This window comes from Trichomonas vaginalis, chromosome II (assembly GCF_026262505.1).
Source record: "Trichomonas vaginalis G3 chromosome II, whole genome shotgun sequence".
NCBI classification, from domain to species: domain Eukaryota; phylum Parabasalia; order Trichomonadida; family Trichomonadidae; genus Trichomonas; species Trichomonas vaginalis.
This window is the reverse complement of record NC_067204.1, coordinates 13,237,963-13,255,143: the sequence shown is the minus strand read 5'-3', so window position 1 is coordinate 13,255,143 and position 17,181 is coordinate 13,237,963. Positions and strand designations below refer to the sequence as shown.

The window sequence follows — 17,181 nt, the reverse complement described above, 5'->3', positions numbered from 1 at the left end:
TACAAATGGGAGAAACTTTGTCAGAATAGTTTAACATTCGGACAAAGTTTCTCCCATCTTTCAATGTAATTGCTACCTGTGAGGTACTGACTTGAAGTCAGTGCTTCACAGGTAGCAATATCCAAAAATTTAAAAACATTTTATCAGTTCGTTAGAGAACTAGAGCCTCCTAGGTACTGAACCAGAATCAGTGCCTAGGGGACTCTAGTGATCTATATAAATCTGAGAAACTTTGAGGAAATTGTTCGACATTTCCTCAAAGTTTCTCAGCAATTTAGCGAGGAATGTTCGTTATCGTGTAGATATTTATAATATATACATAATAACAAACATTCCCCGCTAAAAGATGTAAAATCTTATAAGAAATAATTGCAAAAGAATAACAAATTGCAACAAATTTTATATGAAACTGAACCTTATGAGGTAGTGATTCAAGATCACCGCCTCATAAGATTCAGTTTCAATCTCAAGTATCTCAAAAGTAAGGCTCTATTTTTTGCCATGTAAAGTGTCACTTTTTCTGTCCAAATGATAAGTTATTCAGAGAAAGTTTCCCAGCTATCAAGAGGGAATTGTTCCTTATGAGGTATATATTCATACTGTATACCTCATAAGGAACAATTCCCTCCTTAAAACGAGAAAACTTGTTCGAAATTGTTTATCATTTCGAACAAGTTTTCTCGTTTTTAATAAGAAACTAAAGGCTATGAGGCACTGATTATATATTAGTGCCTCACAGCCTTTAGTTTCTAATAGATAGCTGGGAAACTTTCTCCAAATGATAAGTTATTCAGAGAAAGTTTCCCAGCTATCAAGAGGGAATTGTTCCTTATGAGGTATATAGTTATAATGTATACCTCATAAGGAACAATTCCCTCATTAAAATCGTAGATATTTTTTACTTATTACTCATGCTTTCAAAATCACAATCCTCTGAAAAGTTATTTTTTATTAAGAATTTAGAATTTTGATAAATACCTTTTTTCAATTTGATATAATACTTATATATTTTCAAAAAGACATTTTGAAAAGATATCTCAAAAGTTCTCTGAAAACCTATTTTTGATTAATTTTGAGAAATATCCGTATTAAATTAATCAATAAATTCATTCAACACTACTTTAATTTTTAAATTCAAAAAATTATATGTGCTTCTTAAAATGTCTCACAAAAATTTTATTATAAAATTATATACAATATTAAAAATCCCACAACATTTTTACTTTACATAATCGTACTTCCTCGACGATTAATTTCCCCTCAATTCCTATCGTTGACTGAACTTAGCATGCAACAATATTACGGTAGAAAGGCAATTGTGCAGAATTTTTAGGCGCTTGATTTTCAAAAAATTGTCACTTTTTATCCTTCAAAAGATGCAGTACATCGACTTCAAGGAAATCTTGAAGGAACGGTTCAAAGCATGCATCTATGTTTATGTGGAGCCTGGAATAGAGAAATTATATCCGAATTTGATCCCAAATTTCAAAAATACCTGGAAAAAAATCGAAAATCTAGGAACATACCCTTTTAATTACAGATTAGTATATATGGAACCTGATGTTACTTCAGATGAAATGAAAACAACCATTAATGATCTTTCTTTTGTCATCTCTGACCCATCTGCTGTTACAGACCCTCCAGAACTGCCATGGTTTCGTTATTGGGTTAAACTGTTCTTCGACCGTGATAAACTTCCGCCATTTCTCTTCCTTGACATTCCTGTCTGCATAATTTATTTAAGTACTGTCAACCAAAGATTACAGATACAATTTCCTCAATGGGCAGCCAATTACACAACAAACATCATGCAATGCAATATAGTTGTCAATCCTCAATTACAAAAGTCGAATACTTTTTATCAATGCAATGACGACACAGCAGGAGCTCTTTACGATCACATTCTTAATATCACACACTTCAAAGCACCACAGGTACTCAGAGATATGAAAGAATCGATTACGAAATATGTTGATGAAAATTGGCATGGATTCAGCAATTCTTTTCGTCGTTTGCTTGGCTTTGGCGGTAAAGTATCACGCGAGCAACTAATTATTACATTAAAACAACTCGGCGACGTTTGTTTGTCAATGCAAGATTTTGATAGCGCTTCTAAGTACTACCAGCAGCTCTACCAAGAGCTCATCGAATCAGATCCAAAAGTAGAAGACAGTCTCCTCATTACCATGGCCGTAACTTCACTTTTATCCACTGATGAATTAAATTTACGAGATTTCTTTTTGACACTTTACAAAAACGGGACACCGACCTTCCAGTTCTATCAGTCCATGTTTATCATGTGTTACTACTGCGCGACACACAACGATCTCATGATTTCTTGGAAGATTTTAATGAGAATTGTAAAATCGATCATTCGCAGCGACAATCCATTCAAAGATGTTGCTTATCCATTGCTATTCGAAGCCGCGTACTTCTCACAGAAGACAATGAAAGGAATCATTGTTCTTTACCGTACTGCAAACTCATATATGAAAATGAATTTGAGACAAAACGAAAAAATCTGTTTATGGCGGATTTACCACAAAATCAAAGGCACCGGCTGGCCAAATCTCGAAGAATTCATTCTAATGAGAATAGCTGCAACAGATGATGTACCTTTCGAACTCCAGAACGTCCTCCAAAATAGAAATATTAATTTCATTAATGATCTTGTCACTTTTTTGAAAAAATTAGAACTCGAACAGTCAGTTCCAATCGGATCATTGAGTGTCCACAACCTATGTGTACAGCCAACAGGGTTCCCAATGAGTCCTCCTCCGCTAGGAATAAGTTCAGAAACATGGAATCACTTGAGAAAAAAGTTATTCCCTGTTGTTGCACAAAGTTCTACGGATAAGTTCGTTGCTTCCGCTTGGGGAAGTGATGCTTTGGAGAGTATATCAATAGGTGTTGGTGAATACGCAAAGATTTCATTCGTTTTGCAGCCAAATAATAAAAATTCTTGCAACGCTTCAAACCTGTCACTTTTGGTCGAAGGTGATGCCAGTGCGGAAAGTGAAATAATTGAAAATGTTGATATACAAAAATCAACATCTATAAAAATGAAATTAAAACCAACAAAAAGTGGAGTTATCATTGTAAGAGGTGTCACGTTTTTGTGGAATGGCGTGGCCCCTGTTTTTGCTGCTTTTAACGAGCCCCTGAAGTTCGACAGCATCAAAGAACCGCCGCTCGTGGAGATATCATCGTCAGCAAGCAGGAAAGATACCTTCCCGAACCATCCTGTCTTTATTAAATTAAAGACCATCACAAAAGTCGGTCGCCTTACAAGCTTGCATGTCGTTACGCATTCATCAAGCGATATTGAGATGATTGAACCTCAAGAGATGAAAGGAAACAGATACTCTTTAGATTCTCAAGCTCCTGAAACAGAATCTGAATACAAAGTATGTGTAAATGCAGTAGGAAAGTTCACCGTTGACTTCCTTGTATCTTACACTTCCGAAAACCACGTTGTAAGGTTCGCACACTGCAAACAAGAAATAATTTGCAATGAATTCCCACCATTAAAGGCTATTTCAGGAAATGACACAATATTACTTCGAAGCGATGTCAAGATCGAAGAAATGCACTCAAATGCCTTCGAATTACAAAGATCAGGAGATATCGTCAAGATATTAAATCCAAAATCGATTGAAAAGAAGGCACACTCTGAACTAGCAGTTAAGAGAACTATATCTGGTATCGAAACGAACAACAGCGTTAAAATTCCAGATTTATTTGCAAGATTTTATGTTCATAGCGAAATTTCAACGCAAGTTTATCCATTTTACGTTGATATGACATTAGAAATCGTATCTCCACATAATACAACTCATAATGTTCATTTGAAACAACCAAATGAAAGAAATTTCTTTTTCATCGGGAAAACTCACTTTTCTTTCGATGGAATGTCTAATAAAGTTGATCTCAAGATACTTGTGATAAGGCCATTCACTGCAGATATCGGAGAACTCCTTAATGTTGATGGAATTTCTCGATTCCACAAAATCTTATCTGTTAAGTGATAATATGTATCTTTATATTTATTTTGTGATTCTTATATGGTAAAATGATGTATATATTTCTTTTATTTTTCGTTTTTATATATTTTTTCTATTAACCTCATTGAAATGAAATGTAATCGAATGAAATAATCTATTATAATACTAAAATATGTATATTTTTAACAAAATTCTTGTATATTTCTCGACTTTTCCCTCCATTCTATAAATTGAAGATCTGAAAGATTGATTTTTAAGATGAAACTGAAACATCTTCTATTGGATTGCCCTTACTTGCTGCTTTTGTAAGCGAGGTCTTGACGAGTTCAGTCTCGTGTGATGGAGTTCGAAGTGTATCATCGCTTGTCGGTCTGTTTTCTGGATTATATGGCTCCGGAAGCTCTGAGAGAACTCTTCCTTTTCCATTTTGTGCATTCTCGCTGTCTACTTCAACACACATTTTTATTGGCTTTTTTGAAAAATTATATAATTGAAATAAAAATTGATGAGATAAAAGAAAATTGTGGCAAAAAAATTTGACGGCCATCCTATGAAAAAGCAATGCATGACGTATGATATTTTATTTTTGAGAATATTATTTTCAAGGTTCAAGGTTACTGTCGAATTTACATGAACATGGGTTTTTATTAATTGAAAAGGTTTTTTCCATACTCATATAGCGATTGACTATAAATGATTTCGATTATCAATCGAATTTTGATTTATGCCTCGAAATTCGAAATCGTTTACTTCAAAGTCAGCTATTTAATGCTTTATATTTCAATAATAACTGTTTGTAAACAAGTCATTATGAAAATTGATGTATTATATAGAAAACGACAAGAATTTTCTTCACAAGTCCTGAAGCTTGATAACTTTCATATTCACACTGTAATGGCAGGAGTTCAAGCTAAATAATGCAATAGAAGTATGATCAAAGTAAGAGTAGCAATGAAGTAAGGATCTCGGTTGATACTCTTAATTTGAGCTATGAGACTTTGAAATTTGAATCCTCACGACACTTTTTAATTATTTCTGGTGCACAATGGAGTACAGTTTATCCTATATCTTATTGACAAATGGGAGATGTAATCAAACATTTGAAATCATTACTCATCTTAGAAAAATTCTGGGCACGGAACAATCTCAATCACACTATTTGAGTTTATATATTTCGATTAGGTAATCTGACTATAAATATTTTATATACCATATAAGTTAATATTAATTCTAAACACACTGCTCTTAATTTCATGAATTATTTACCAAAAATATTTTTATCAGAAACTGTTCCAGACAAATATCAACGTTTTTAAATGTGATCTAGAAGATATTCCTTTTGTTTTGTCTTCTGATATGAACATCAAAGATATTAAATAAATTTCTTATTAAAGCATTGTTGAAGAATAATCAATAATATCTTTGATGAAAAAGCTCTATGGTAAATTCTGTACAATGATTTCTTTCCATAATCATGTTATCAAATATTTCTGAAATTCTCATGATTCTGGAAAAATAATATTTGATTTTTGATGAATGATATATCAGATATGTGTGTGAAATTTTTTTAGTTTTTTGATGCTACTATTTTTGATTCACCATAGATAACAGTCTTCTTTGAAGATAGATTTCGACATGTTTACGATTACCCTTGCTCAAACGAATTGCATGCATGCCACCCTACCAAGGTTATTCTTTCTCCAGGAAGCTACCTCTTCGAACTTTGGGGAGCCAGCGGAGGCAATGTATCAACTGCCATGGGTGGCCTTGGAGCATACACGTCTGGTGTTATAAGACTCCTCCGCACACAAACTTTCTATTTGTTCATAGGTTCACATGGTGCACAAAGTGACAACCTCAATCCATATAATGGAGGTGGTTCCGGTGTGAATACTGTATACTCATCCAGTGGTGGTGGATGCAGTGATATCCGACTGAAGAACGGCACCGATTTCGAATCCCGAAAGTCCAGAATCATTGTCAGTTCTGGAGGTGCTGGTGGTGTTATATATGAACAACGGCAAGCCAATGGAGGCAGCGGTGGAATATCTTCCGGATATAATGGAAGCAAGACATCCGGTGGGAGCCCAGACACAATATCTATCCCAGAAGGAGGGCAAATCAACAGGGGTGGGATTGCTTCCACCGGAGTCCACTTGGGAGATGGTAAAATATCGCATGGTCTTCCGGGCAAATTTGGGAAAGGTGGTGATGTTAGATCTAATGGAGTTTATGGCTCCGGTGGAGGCTGCGGATACTTCGGCGGAGGAGCTGGAGATGATGGCACCGGTGTTGTTACATCTGGTGCAGGTGGGTCGTCCTATGTGTCTGGATATAAAGGATTTATGACGATCGATGAATCATCATATTCAAAATCTCAATACCAAATGAGAGATTCTCCTTTCCATCCGAGTGGGCTTTATTTTGTTAATGTTGCTGTTAAAGACTACAAGAGCGAATTCGACTCACCATACGGCTACAAAGAATATGGGCATACAGGCCATGGAGCAATTGCCATCACTCTTCTCAATACTGTTCTATTTACATGCAACTCTTTCTACTCTTTCCAACATTTTTCCTGCTTTATTTTTATTTTATTAATCAAATAAACAATGACTATACAAAGTTTGGTCTAAAATGTTGACTTTGTATATTCACGACTTTTTTTAATCGAAATAATGAATGCCCAGATTTCGTGTAATCACTGTGCAACTCTATTTGACTTCATTACAAAGTGATGTCTTCCAATCGCAATCTTGAAAAATTACGGAAATTATTGATTGATAAATGTATCATTCCGTTCTTTTTAGCAAATATATCATAAATTAATCAGTATATAGATGATTTGAACTAAGATTTGTGCATTGAAATTGAGCTTTTTGCAAAGATTAAGTTATTTCAAATAAAAAGAGGACACAAGAAGAAATTAATAAAAACGCAGTAATCTACAGAAAAGTTTTATGATAGAAAGAAATAATAAACCGATAATATATATATAAAAATAATATAATAAGTTAATTCTCCTTTTCTTCGAGCAAAGGAGTGTTGTTGAGACCCTTTGGCTTCTCACCTGGAACGATCATTCTCACTGTGAGAATGCCAGAAAGTAAAGCGAAGAAGCCTCCAGAGGCAATTTGGATATTGTATGGTTTGGCGAAGTTAATTGACTTGAGAAGCGACATAATGCCAGAACCGATGACAATATTGGCTGTTTGTTGTCCAACGCAACCGCAGGAGTTAACTACAGCCATAAATTTGCCCATATCTTGTTCTGGAACTGCCATAGCGACAATAGCGAATGGAATTGAGTTGAAAGCCATGAATGAGACACCAAGCATGGCAAACAAACAGAATAATGCGTATTTGTTTGAAATAAAATTGAAAATAATTAAACTTGCAACTTCGATGAATTGAGATGCAGCAAAGCAGGTTCTAGCACCTAACTTGCTGATTAGATATGGTTGGACGAATCCATACATAAGAGAAATTGCGTATGTGGCAGCAATACAGCCCATACCGAAATTGACGCCCTTTGTGTAGTTGTTTTTATCATCCAAGCAGCTGGAGTTGGGGTTACCGTGGAAAACTTCTCTGCCGAAGAAATCAGTTACTTCGACTAAAAATTCGAAGAAACCGCACCATGCGAGGCCAAAGCAGACGGCAGCGCGAGTAACTAGCTTTGGTGCATATCTGAATGACTTGTAAATCTCTGTCCAAAGACCCTTTTCTGTTTTTGGACCAGAATATCTAACTTCTGGGGCGAAAATAATAGTAATGAGGACTGCAATGAAAACGAGGGACATTCCAACCATGAACACGAATTGTTCATTATTGAAATGTGGAATATAATTGCCAATGTCAAAAGCACCAACTAGGTTCACAATAATAGCTCCACAGCCATTCATGATAGTTGCAATTGTGTTTGCAACGATCTGCTGGTGAACAGGAACAACATCTCCAACTAAAGATCTTGCAGGGCCTTGTAGAATGTTAAGAGCAATATTCATGATAACGAAAGCTGCTGAGAAGATGATTTGGGACCATAATAGTGCATTTGTTTTGGAAATGGCCTGTCCCATTTTTTCACAGAAATAAATCATCAAAAATCCGGAACTTGTTCCAAGTCCACCAACAATAAGATATGGTCTTCGACGACCCATTTTGGCAAATGATTGATCTGAATAGTAAGCAACGATAGGCTGTACGACCAAATCTGTGATGGGTGCGGCCCACCATACGATTGGCTTTATGTGTTCTGGAAAATTAAGACGAGACATAATTGGAGTAATCATTGCAAAATTGCATGCATATGCTAACTGATATCCAAGAAGTGCAAAAGAAATTGCAATCATTCGGAAAATCGAGAAGTCTTTCTTTTGACGGACATCTAAACTGATGCTTTCATCAAAAGAGGTTGTATCCTGGCTGCGTATTGACACTAAGCTATCTTTCGTGTCTTTATTCATGATAATGATTTAAATATATTATTTCAGATGTCGCATGTTCATATTTTTCAATAGGAATTCAAAAATTGATACCGGCAGTTAAGGGCGCACCCGTATGTACGTTTATTTGAGAGGAGGAGGATTACCCTCTCAATTTTGAGGGATTCGTTAGTTTATTTTCTCGATGAATATGCAATAAAATTTGATTTTTACCTTATCAATATACTTCATATAATATACACATGTTCATGTAAAAACTTTTTTCCAAAATCCTCAGGAATTAAGGGATTTTTGAATTTTAAGAATTTTTTTTGAATTTTTTCGAAAAAAAATATTTTCAGAACAGCCTTAACGGCTAAGATTTAGGAACAATGTTAAGTATCAAAAAGAAAGGAGGTCTGATATAGACAACACATATCGTTGAAGGTTGAAAAAATCTCTAATATTTGAGCCCAAAATTTCAAATTTTAATTTTTTGAAAAAGAGGCCACCCGTATGTACGTTTATTTGAGAGGAGGGGATTATATTTTTGAAAGGGTGAAACATTATGAATATGTTAATTATATAAATATGTATTATTATAAAAAAGAAAAAATAAAGCACGTTAAAATTTTTCTTTCTTGATTTTTTACAAAATCTACTTAGAATTATGCAAAATATGACTAAATAATTATAAATTTCAAGTTAAATTTTAATTTTGATAAATAATTTAAATTTCAAAATATCAAGTTCAGTTCGACTATGTATGTAGTAATTCCTCAATAAAGTGCCAAAACCCTATTAAAATATATGAACATTTTCAACATTTTAATGTTTTTATTTAAAAATTTGATGGAATATGAGATTCAAACAATTATTATGTAAATAAAAATAATTAAATATATGTCTTTATTCGTATTACAACCGTAGTAAGTCGATTCTTCCTTTCTTCTACTGAGTTTTGAATTTGATTTCGAATTGTAAAGAGATTCAAAGGGAAAATACTAGCGGATAAAAACTACCTCCATGAAAGGGTCATAATGGACTCAAGTTGTATTTTTTGATATTTTTTGCTTTTCGAGCCTAAATAGGTAGCCAAGATAATGCCTAAAATAAGGTTCTAAATTCTGAAGTTTACATGATCCTCTCGTGTGCACCCTTAACTGAGAAAAATGAAATAATTGTATTGACGTCATGATGATAAATAATTTTCATTTTTTCATATCGGCTAACTTCTTGGAGAACTTTATTTCTGTAAATATTTTATTGGATACTTAATGCTAATATGATTCGAGTATTTTTTAAATATTCAATGGGCGATCGTTTGATTTTGGAAAACATAGAATACTGTACTTTATCATCTACTTCAATAAATTTTTCTGGAAATTTTATATCACCCAAATTTAGGAAAATTTTTCTGTATTTGGTTGAAATATCCCTAATTGTCACATGAATAACATGCTTAAGTAGTATAGTTTCCATGAATATCCATCTAAATTAAATCGAACAAGAATCCAATACAATGACATTAGCAAAATCAATCTAAAATCTTTGATGTTATGATGGGCATTCACGTGTTGGAAAACAATACTCTTTGTGTTTCTTAAATCTCCAAATAAGGTTTGTTTCATATTTTTATTGTACTTTCAGAGTGGTATACGACTTAAGCGATCATTTTATTAGTAAATATCCATATTGTTGAATATTGCAATAACAGATTTAGATCGCTCAATGCTTTACAAATCAATAATTTTTCGAGAGAGGATAATATGTTTCTGATTCTAAATTTTAATGGACTTATATCTTAGTGAATATGAAAACAACAACAAACATCTGAAATTCGGTATAAAAAAAATTGAAGAATTTTAGAATTTATATTGAGTTCATGCTAATGAATCAGTGATGATTGGAATCAGTATGTACTATAAAAATTTAGTTGGATATCTTATCTTATGACTTATTGAAATGTTGAACTCATCAAAATATGTTCATTCAGATTCCAGACCAAGAAGAAATAATTAATCTATGGGGAAGGACTGATACTTAGCTCAAAACTCAATATTTTTAATATATTTATATACACAAATGATAAATTGGTAAAAAATAAAAAATATAAATGGCTTATTCAGATATGTAACATATATGTCTTAAACTCTACGCATTTAGATCCATTTAAATTTAGTTTTTAAGGATAATGAAATAAAAGCAAAGTAAAAGAATATCGCCAAACAAAATTAATTAAGCTTTTGTTCTGAAGAGATCATTTCCAGAATATGTCATTTCAATAACGGCCTTTCTCTGGAATAATGGGATTGTACCTCCGCCCAAGCAAATGGCGAAGATGAAGAAGACAACCATGCAAACGCAGTCGATAATCCATCCAACTGCTTGAATTGTATGGCCCTTGAAATCTGTTGTGAAGCATCTAAGGAACAAAACAAAGAACATAATGATTTTGCCCCAGAATAAGACCATAAATCCGAAGTACTTGAAGAATGCTGGACGGAATAATTCTGTAAGGATAACCATAAGTCCGAAAACACAGTTGAAGAAACCATTAACACCCATGAAAAAGTCACCATGAGCATCTATGAACCAGAAGATACCTACGACGATGGCAAAGATACCGCCAACAATGGCAATGATCTGAGCTATAATTGTTAAATCGCAAATCATTGCAATAAAAAATTACGTTCACTTCACTTTTGAAGATTTTGATTTAAGAAATAAAAAAATTTTAACTTAATTCTATTTGTGCAACTAATTTTATAGTTATGTAAATTCTGAAGATCTTAAAATTGAATTATCGAGTTCAGAAATCTTTACTTTTTATCAAATGTCTCGAATTTAAATCGGACTTTTTCTATTTGTTTGGGATGAGTAGGCGAATGAAATCTGATCAAACTTTCAAATAAAAGTCCAATTGTCATTCGGAATAAAAATATCTTCTAATCCATTTGATCGATAGGATACGTACCAAGAAATTGTCTTATGATTTAAAATTAATAGGTTTCAATTATCGAATTTTTAAAACATTCAATTTTAATTGAAATAGATTAGATTTGATCATGTATATTGACTTTTATTTTCCAAAGAAAAAAAGAATTTATTTTATTCATTTTAAAAAGGAAAAAAATATTACAGGTCAGAATCGAACTGCCTCTGATCCGTGTCAAGGATCTATTCTAACCAATATACTACTGGGACTGCGCAAATTTTTATAATATTTTTTTATGAGATTTATAAATTGATTTCTCTTTTCTCTTCGAAGAATATTTCTTCGATAATTTATTATATCTGTTTTCTGTAATATAAATGCAGTTTAGCTCTATTGTAGTCATCAAAATCACATCTGATATGAAATTTCATATCACATCATCCTCATTTTCTAATGATATTATTCATGGGGCAGTTTTCTCCATTTAAGAAAAATTTTTCATTTGTTTAAAATATCAAAACATTCATGAATAACAAATCTTAATTTAATCAAATGTTAATATATATTAGAAGACAGATCGAGACTGTTTAATGAAATGAATTAGAACAATTGCAAAAAAGTCTAAAAATTCAATTTACTATTCTTGATATCATTTAGAGTTCATTCATGTCTACTTAACCTTTTCCCAATGCTAAACCAGATTGTATTCACACATATGAGATTTTTCGCAGTCTGAGATAATATTATTAGGTGCTATATTATGTTTTATAATAACTTTTTGGTAACCACAAATACTAGCTTGAGTGTCAAAATAATTGAGAGAATGTCAAAAATGCAATAACTCAAATTTCTGGTAACTAGCTTGGAAGAGTCATTGACAATTAATTTCCTTAAGAACAAAAGTAATTAAAGGGGAAAAGATAGGCTGTCACGTGGGCGTGAATGAATCTTAAAGGTGTATTTATCGATTGTTCACTAGATTTCTTGGCAGATTTTAAAATTTTTATCTTTTTCATGAATATAAAAGCAAATTATGGCTCCGGTCCCACCAATATAAGTTTTTGATAGTATTTTTATTTTATTCCTTCAACGGTATTTCGAAGAATTAGGTTTGCAAATTCAATTATTATAATGTATTTTTTTCAAATTCAGAGAATTTTTGACATTAGAACTTTGGCAATTTTGAACAACAATTTTATATTGATGTGCATGATAAAAATTTGGATTTATACCCTATAATTTTATGAATATGGCACTTTTCGTCGATTTTCAAAGAATTAAATCGCTTCTATCTCAATAACTAATAAACATATAAGATTTTTGAAAGTATATATATAGTGTACTACATCTCAAGATATTATTAATATGTATTAGAAAGAATAATATATTGGATTTTGATATCACAAAATGACTTTTCAATTTATTGTAGTTCCTCACAGAGTTGAGATTCTACAAAATTCTTTGCAGATAATTTATGAAGGGATGATAGACTAACGAACTATAGATACATGAATTGAAAATAAAAAAATCGATTAAATATGAACCTTCATAAACCGTTTAAGAAACTTAAAAACTATTCTTTATTGTTTATTTTGGACGAAGTTTAATATGATTGTGGTTTTATTGGACAATAATCGAGTAACGGAAAAATATAACATTTATCTATAAAGTGAAAATTTAGAGGTATATTTCGTAAGATATTTCCTCTCTGATTACAAGAACTATTGTGAGCTATCAATCTAATGAAAGAGAGCAGATTTGGCCGTAATGAAAATGCAATACTTCGAAAATCAATGCAAAAAAGATTAATTTGTTAGAAACAATCGACTATGACACTGAATTCTAAGAGCAAACGTTTACATTAGGATATTTTGATCATTTCCAAATATTGCAAAATTGCATTTAAACAAGTTAAGGAGAATACTATATTAACCGTGTTGTAAGGAAATATAACAATTTTAAAGATTTTGCGACAGAATTTGAAAAAATATGAAAATCAGATATATAAAAATTGAATAAAATAACATTATGATGGAATATAAGTAGATGAGCTATTAATGCTGCTATGATTTAAAATTGAGTAGTAATGAAATAGAATTTCGATTAAAAAAATTAATGTAATCGTATGAAAGCTTTGATCCAAATAATTAATATTCGCAAATATTTTAACCTACTAATAAAATTCTGATTATATTAAGATATTTTAAAAATGAGATTCCAAATTGAATGGTGATGGAGATGAAAATTTTTAAAAATATAAATAAGAGGATAAATTGATTGAGATATTAACTAGTAAATATTTGAAAAAGTAAATTATTTGAAATCCTTTAAAAATGTTACGGATAAAAGCTATATAAATAAAATGACTGGTGTGGTTGGTTAGCTTAATGTGTAATATCAAAAAGAATTAATGGGTGTTGTTCACTGAGCAACTTTGAGAAGAATCATTTGTGATTCTTGTCAAAGTTGAATCAAAGACAACAATTGATAGACAATTGTTGTCTTTGTGTACAACATTCACTTGAATTATAAACAATAACAAGTGTTTGTTGTTCACTGAGCAACTTTGAGAAGAATCATTTGTGATTCTTGTCAAAGTTGAATCAAAGACAACAATTGATAGACAATTGTTGTCTTTGTGTACAACATTCACTTGAATTATAAACAATAACAAGTGTTTGTTGTTCACTGAGCAACTTTGAGAAGAATCATTTGTGATTCTTGTCAAAGTTGAATCAAAGACAACAATTGATAGACAATGGTTGTCTATGTGTTCGATAAACACGTGTTATTTATGAATATACACGTGTTTGTTGTTCACTGAGCAACTTTTAGAAGAATCATTTTGTAATACTTTGAAACACAAAATAGCATATTATGCTTTTATTTATCTATATGTGTCATTTTGGGAGACATTGTCTATGCAAGTCTCCCAGAATGACACATTCATACACAATCTTCTTCTGATTGTGTATCTTTTGTCAACAAAGTGCAACAGTGCACTGTTATTGTGTGCTATGTGTCATTGTGGGAGACATTGTCTATGCAAGTCTCCCAGAATGACACATTCATACACAATCTTCTTCTGATTGTGTATCTTTTGTCAACAAAGTGCAACAGTGCACTGTTATTGTGTGCTATGTGTCATTGTGGGAGACATTGTCTATGCAAGTCTCCCAGAATGACACATTCATACACAATCTTCTTCTGATTGTGTATCTTTTGTCAACAAAGTGCAACAGTGCACTGTTATTGCGTGCTATGTGTCATTGTGGGTGACATTGTCTATGCAAGTCTCCCAGAATGACACATTCTTCTCAAATGTTCTTACACTCTAATAAAACTATTCATAAATACAATTTCAATCTTATCCTCATTTTTGCAATATATATATCCCATTTATGTCATACCGTATTTCCTGACTCAAAGATTATATGCAATGACTTCGACAACTATATGGACCGTCTCAAACATATTCCAGACACAAATAATATATTGAAAGAGTTAAAAGAAAAGATACCTATAGGTAAGATGGAACGTATACCATTAGATAAGAAAAATATTGTGAGAGAGGTTTTGAAAAAAGCAGAATATATAGACTGGGATAGTATATCTGCTAGGCTATTATATAGTGGTGCTATAAGAGTTCATGACATTGAAACACTTATGTCAAAAGTTTTATATCTTAACTATACAAATGTTTTCAAAGAGGACATAGAAAAATATATTGAGGGTATAGAGTTTGTGAGATGTCATTGGACAGAGTTGTATGAAAAATATAAAGACAAGGAAAATGTTTTCTTTATAGTGGACCCGCCGTTCTATAACACATGGGATTTTCAATACCAAGTAGACTGGACTTTGAGAGACTCTTTAGAAACTTTAGACGTTATACATAACCATCCATGCTTTTACTTTACATCCGATAAAAGTGGTTTGGAAACCGTTATGAGATGGTTAGAGGACATACATGACTATGAGTTTATATATGACAAGATAGAATATGAGAGGTCCTATAAACTGGAGAAAGTGTCACAATAAAGAAATTTTATTAGTAAGTAAATGTGGTTTGAAATAGGACTACTTGTTTTAGGCTTTTTCCATTGTGTCATTTATTTATTTGACGTGGCAGAAAAGTACAGAGAATATGAAGATGAACCAATGCCTGCAAATGTTCAGCATATGTACTCGTAAGAGATATTTTTATCTAATATTAAATGGACGCACAGAACTTAGCGAATGCACAGCAACCTGGACAACCAAACCCAGAGAATATTCCAAATGAAGTTAGAATACAAACTGCAATGGCAAACTATGGTCAAGTGCCAACAGATGTACAAATGCAAACTGCCATGTCAAATGACGCTGCGTTAGGTTTGCCACCATGGTATGCAAATATGAGATGGAAAGAGTTTTATACAAACCCTGAAGTGGGATATAAACAACTTTATGCAGATGACGCGAACACGGGAGTTGACCCAGAATATTTTCTACCAGAGGAGAAACAGAATGTATGAGCTCCAGTTAAAGAATGCTATGGAACTCAACAGGAAACGTAAGAGACTAGGTGGACATTAGATTTTTACATATAGTAAAATGGGTTTCTTCAGTAGTATTGGAAACTTCTTCAGAAGAGTTGGAAGAGGTATATGGAATGGAATAAAATCTGTCGGAAGAGGAGTATGAACGGTGTCAAAAATATTGGTAAAAGAGTAGGTCAGTTCGTTGGTATTATACCTAAAGACCCTGAACCAGAAGAGCAAGTTCCTGTTATACAACAGCCTGAACCTGCACCACAGTCTAGTTGGCAACCAAATCCAACACCTCAACCGTATTAAAAAATTATATTTTTATCGTTCGATAGTAGTTGTATATGAAACTAAGTTCTAAGTAAAACGCATGGTATAATGGAATTATTCTTTTTCTTCCATCTGTAGTAAACCATACTTGAAAGTCTGAAATACTTCCACTTGGTGGTTCGTATAACTTTGTAGGTTTTTCGTAAAAGTCATTTGCCAAGCATAAGAAAGAGTTTTGGGCGCCAGAAAATGAAGCATGAACTATCACAGCATCTTGGTCGAAAACATCTTTAAATAAATATGGTTCATCTCTTGCATATCGACTGTAGATATTTGCTAAAGGAGGTTCAACTTTCTGATTTAACATTCTTTGCAAATAATACCATGACATTGCAGTGAATTCTGTATATATTTGTTCGTCTTTATTTGGATTGTCTTCGTAGATTTGAAATGACACTTGTGAATTTTGTTTGTCATATACAATTCTCACATAAAGTGTGCTATCGGTATTCGCATATTCATCAGCATATTTTGCATAACATGAATTTATTTTATCTTCTATATTTTTTAATGCAGCCTGTAGAGAAGATGAGAGGTCAACTTGTATTAGCTCAATTTCTTCCCACATTTTTCGTTGCCCTTCAGATGTATAATCTATATGAAACCTTACAATAAATGGAAAACTTTTATCTTCTACAGACACAAACTTTATTCTTCGAAAGCCAATAGCTTTTGTGACAGATGGGTCTCTTAACCATCTTAATGGGTAGTCAAAACGATAGCCTTCATGCTTTATAGTATCTAAGTCAAACTTTTGACCGACATTAGTAAAAAGTTCATCTAATGGTTTAGTTGTAGCAACTCTAGAATTTTCTTTTTCTATTGGAAGCATATTTTATCTATAATAAAAATGTCAAATGAAACAGCGTCTATGAGAGAAATACAACACAACCGACAACTCATTATGCAAGCTCTAAATAAGAACACAACAAACTTTTCAAACTATTCTAAGATAT

The 17,181-nt window shown here is 32.4% G+C and overlaps 6 protein-coding genes, 1 non-coding gene and 1 pseudogene across 8 annotated transcripts, besides 3 other annotated features; 3 read left to right on the top strand and 5 right to left on the bottom strand.

The window, feature by feature from the left end:
* Positions 1 to 518: part of a mobile genetic element that runs on past the window's edge.
* A 28-nt stretch (positions 519 to 546) lies between these two features.
* Positions 547 to 633: a mobile genetic element.
* A 743-nt stretch (positions 634 to 1,376) lies between these two features.
* TVAGG3_0538000 (uncharacterized protein) lies at positions 1,377 to 4,028 on the top strand (the record flags this gene model as incomplete). Its single annotated transcript, XM_001303752.1, has 1 exon — positions 1,377 to 4,028. The coding sequence occupies one exon, from the start codon at positions 1,377 to 1,379 to the stop codon at positions 4,026 to 4,028; it is 2,652 nt and encodes an 883-aa protein (XP_001303753.1).
* Positions 4,029 to 4,087: 59 nt separating this feature from the next.
* TVAGG3_0537990 (uncharacterized protein) lies at positions 4,088 to 4,481 on the bottom strand (the record flags this gene model as incomplete). Its single annotated transcript, XM_001303753.1, has 1 exon — positions 4,258 to 4,464. The coding sequence occupies one exon, from the start codon at positions 4,462 to 4,464 to the stop codon at positions 4,258 to 4,260; it is 207 nt and encodes a 68-aa protein (XP_001303754.1).
* A 943-nt stretch (positions 4,482 to 5,424) lies between these two features.
* TVAGG3_0537980 (glycine-rich protein family) lies at positions 5,425 to 6,687 on the top strand (the record flags this gene model as incomplete). The annotated part of the gene is made up of 1 exon (XM_001303754.1): positions 5,762 to 6,613. The coding sequence occupies one exon, from the start codon at positions 5,762 to 5,764 to the stop codon at positions 6,611 to 6,613; it is 852 nt and encodes a 283-aa protein (XP_001303755.1).
* A 257-nt stretch (positions 6,688 to 6,944) lies between these two features.
* TVAGG3_0537970 (major facilitator superfamily transporter) lies at positions 6,945 to 8,468 on the bottom strand (the record flags this gene model as incomplete). Its single annotated transcript, XM_001303755.1, has 1 exon — positions 7,019 to 8,356. The coding sequence occupies one exon, from the start codon at positions 8,354 to 8,356 to the stop codon at positions 7,019 to 7,021; it is 1,338 nt and encodes a 445-aa protein (XP_001303756.1).
* An 84-nt stretch (positions 8,469 to 8,552) lies between these two features.
* Positions 8,553 to 9,587: a mobile genetic element.
* Positions 9,588 to 10,666: 1,079 nt separating this feature from the next.
* On the bottom strand, positions 10,667 to 11,104 carry TVAGG3_0537950 (uncharacterized protein; the record flags this gene model as incomplete). The annotated part of the gene is made up of 1 exon (XM_001303756.2): positions 10,667 to 11,104. The coding sequence occupies one exon, from the start codon at positions 11,102 to 11,104 to the stop codon at positions 10,667 to 10,669; it is 438 nt and encodes a 145-aa protein (XP_001303757.1).
* Positions 11,105 to 11,564: 460 nt separating this feature from the next.
* TVAGG3_0537940 lies at positions 11,565 to 11,635 on the bottom strand. Its single transcript has one exon. It is a non-coding gene; the product is annotated as a tRNA-Val (tRNA).
* Positions 11,636 to 15,962: 4,327 nt separating this feature from the next.
* Positions 15,963 to 16,204, top strand: TVAGG3_0537930 (annotated as a pseudogene). The gene has a single exon. A coding segment is annotated over exon 1 (242 nt).
* Positions 16,205 to 16,208: 4 nt separating this feature from the next.
* TVAGG3_0537920 (uncharacterized protein) lies at positions 16,209 to 17,057 on the bottom strand (the record flags this gene model as incomplete). Its single annotated transcript, XM_051237808.1, has 1 exon — positions 16,209 to 17,057. One exon carries the CDS (start codon positions 17,055 to 17,057, stop codon positions 16,209 to 16,211), a length of 849 nt encoding a protein of 282 aa, XP_051095632.1.
* Between the last annotated feature and the right edge of the window lie 124 nt (positions 17,058 to 17,181).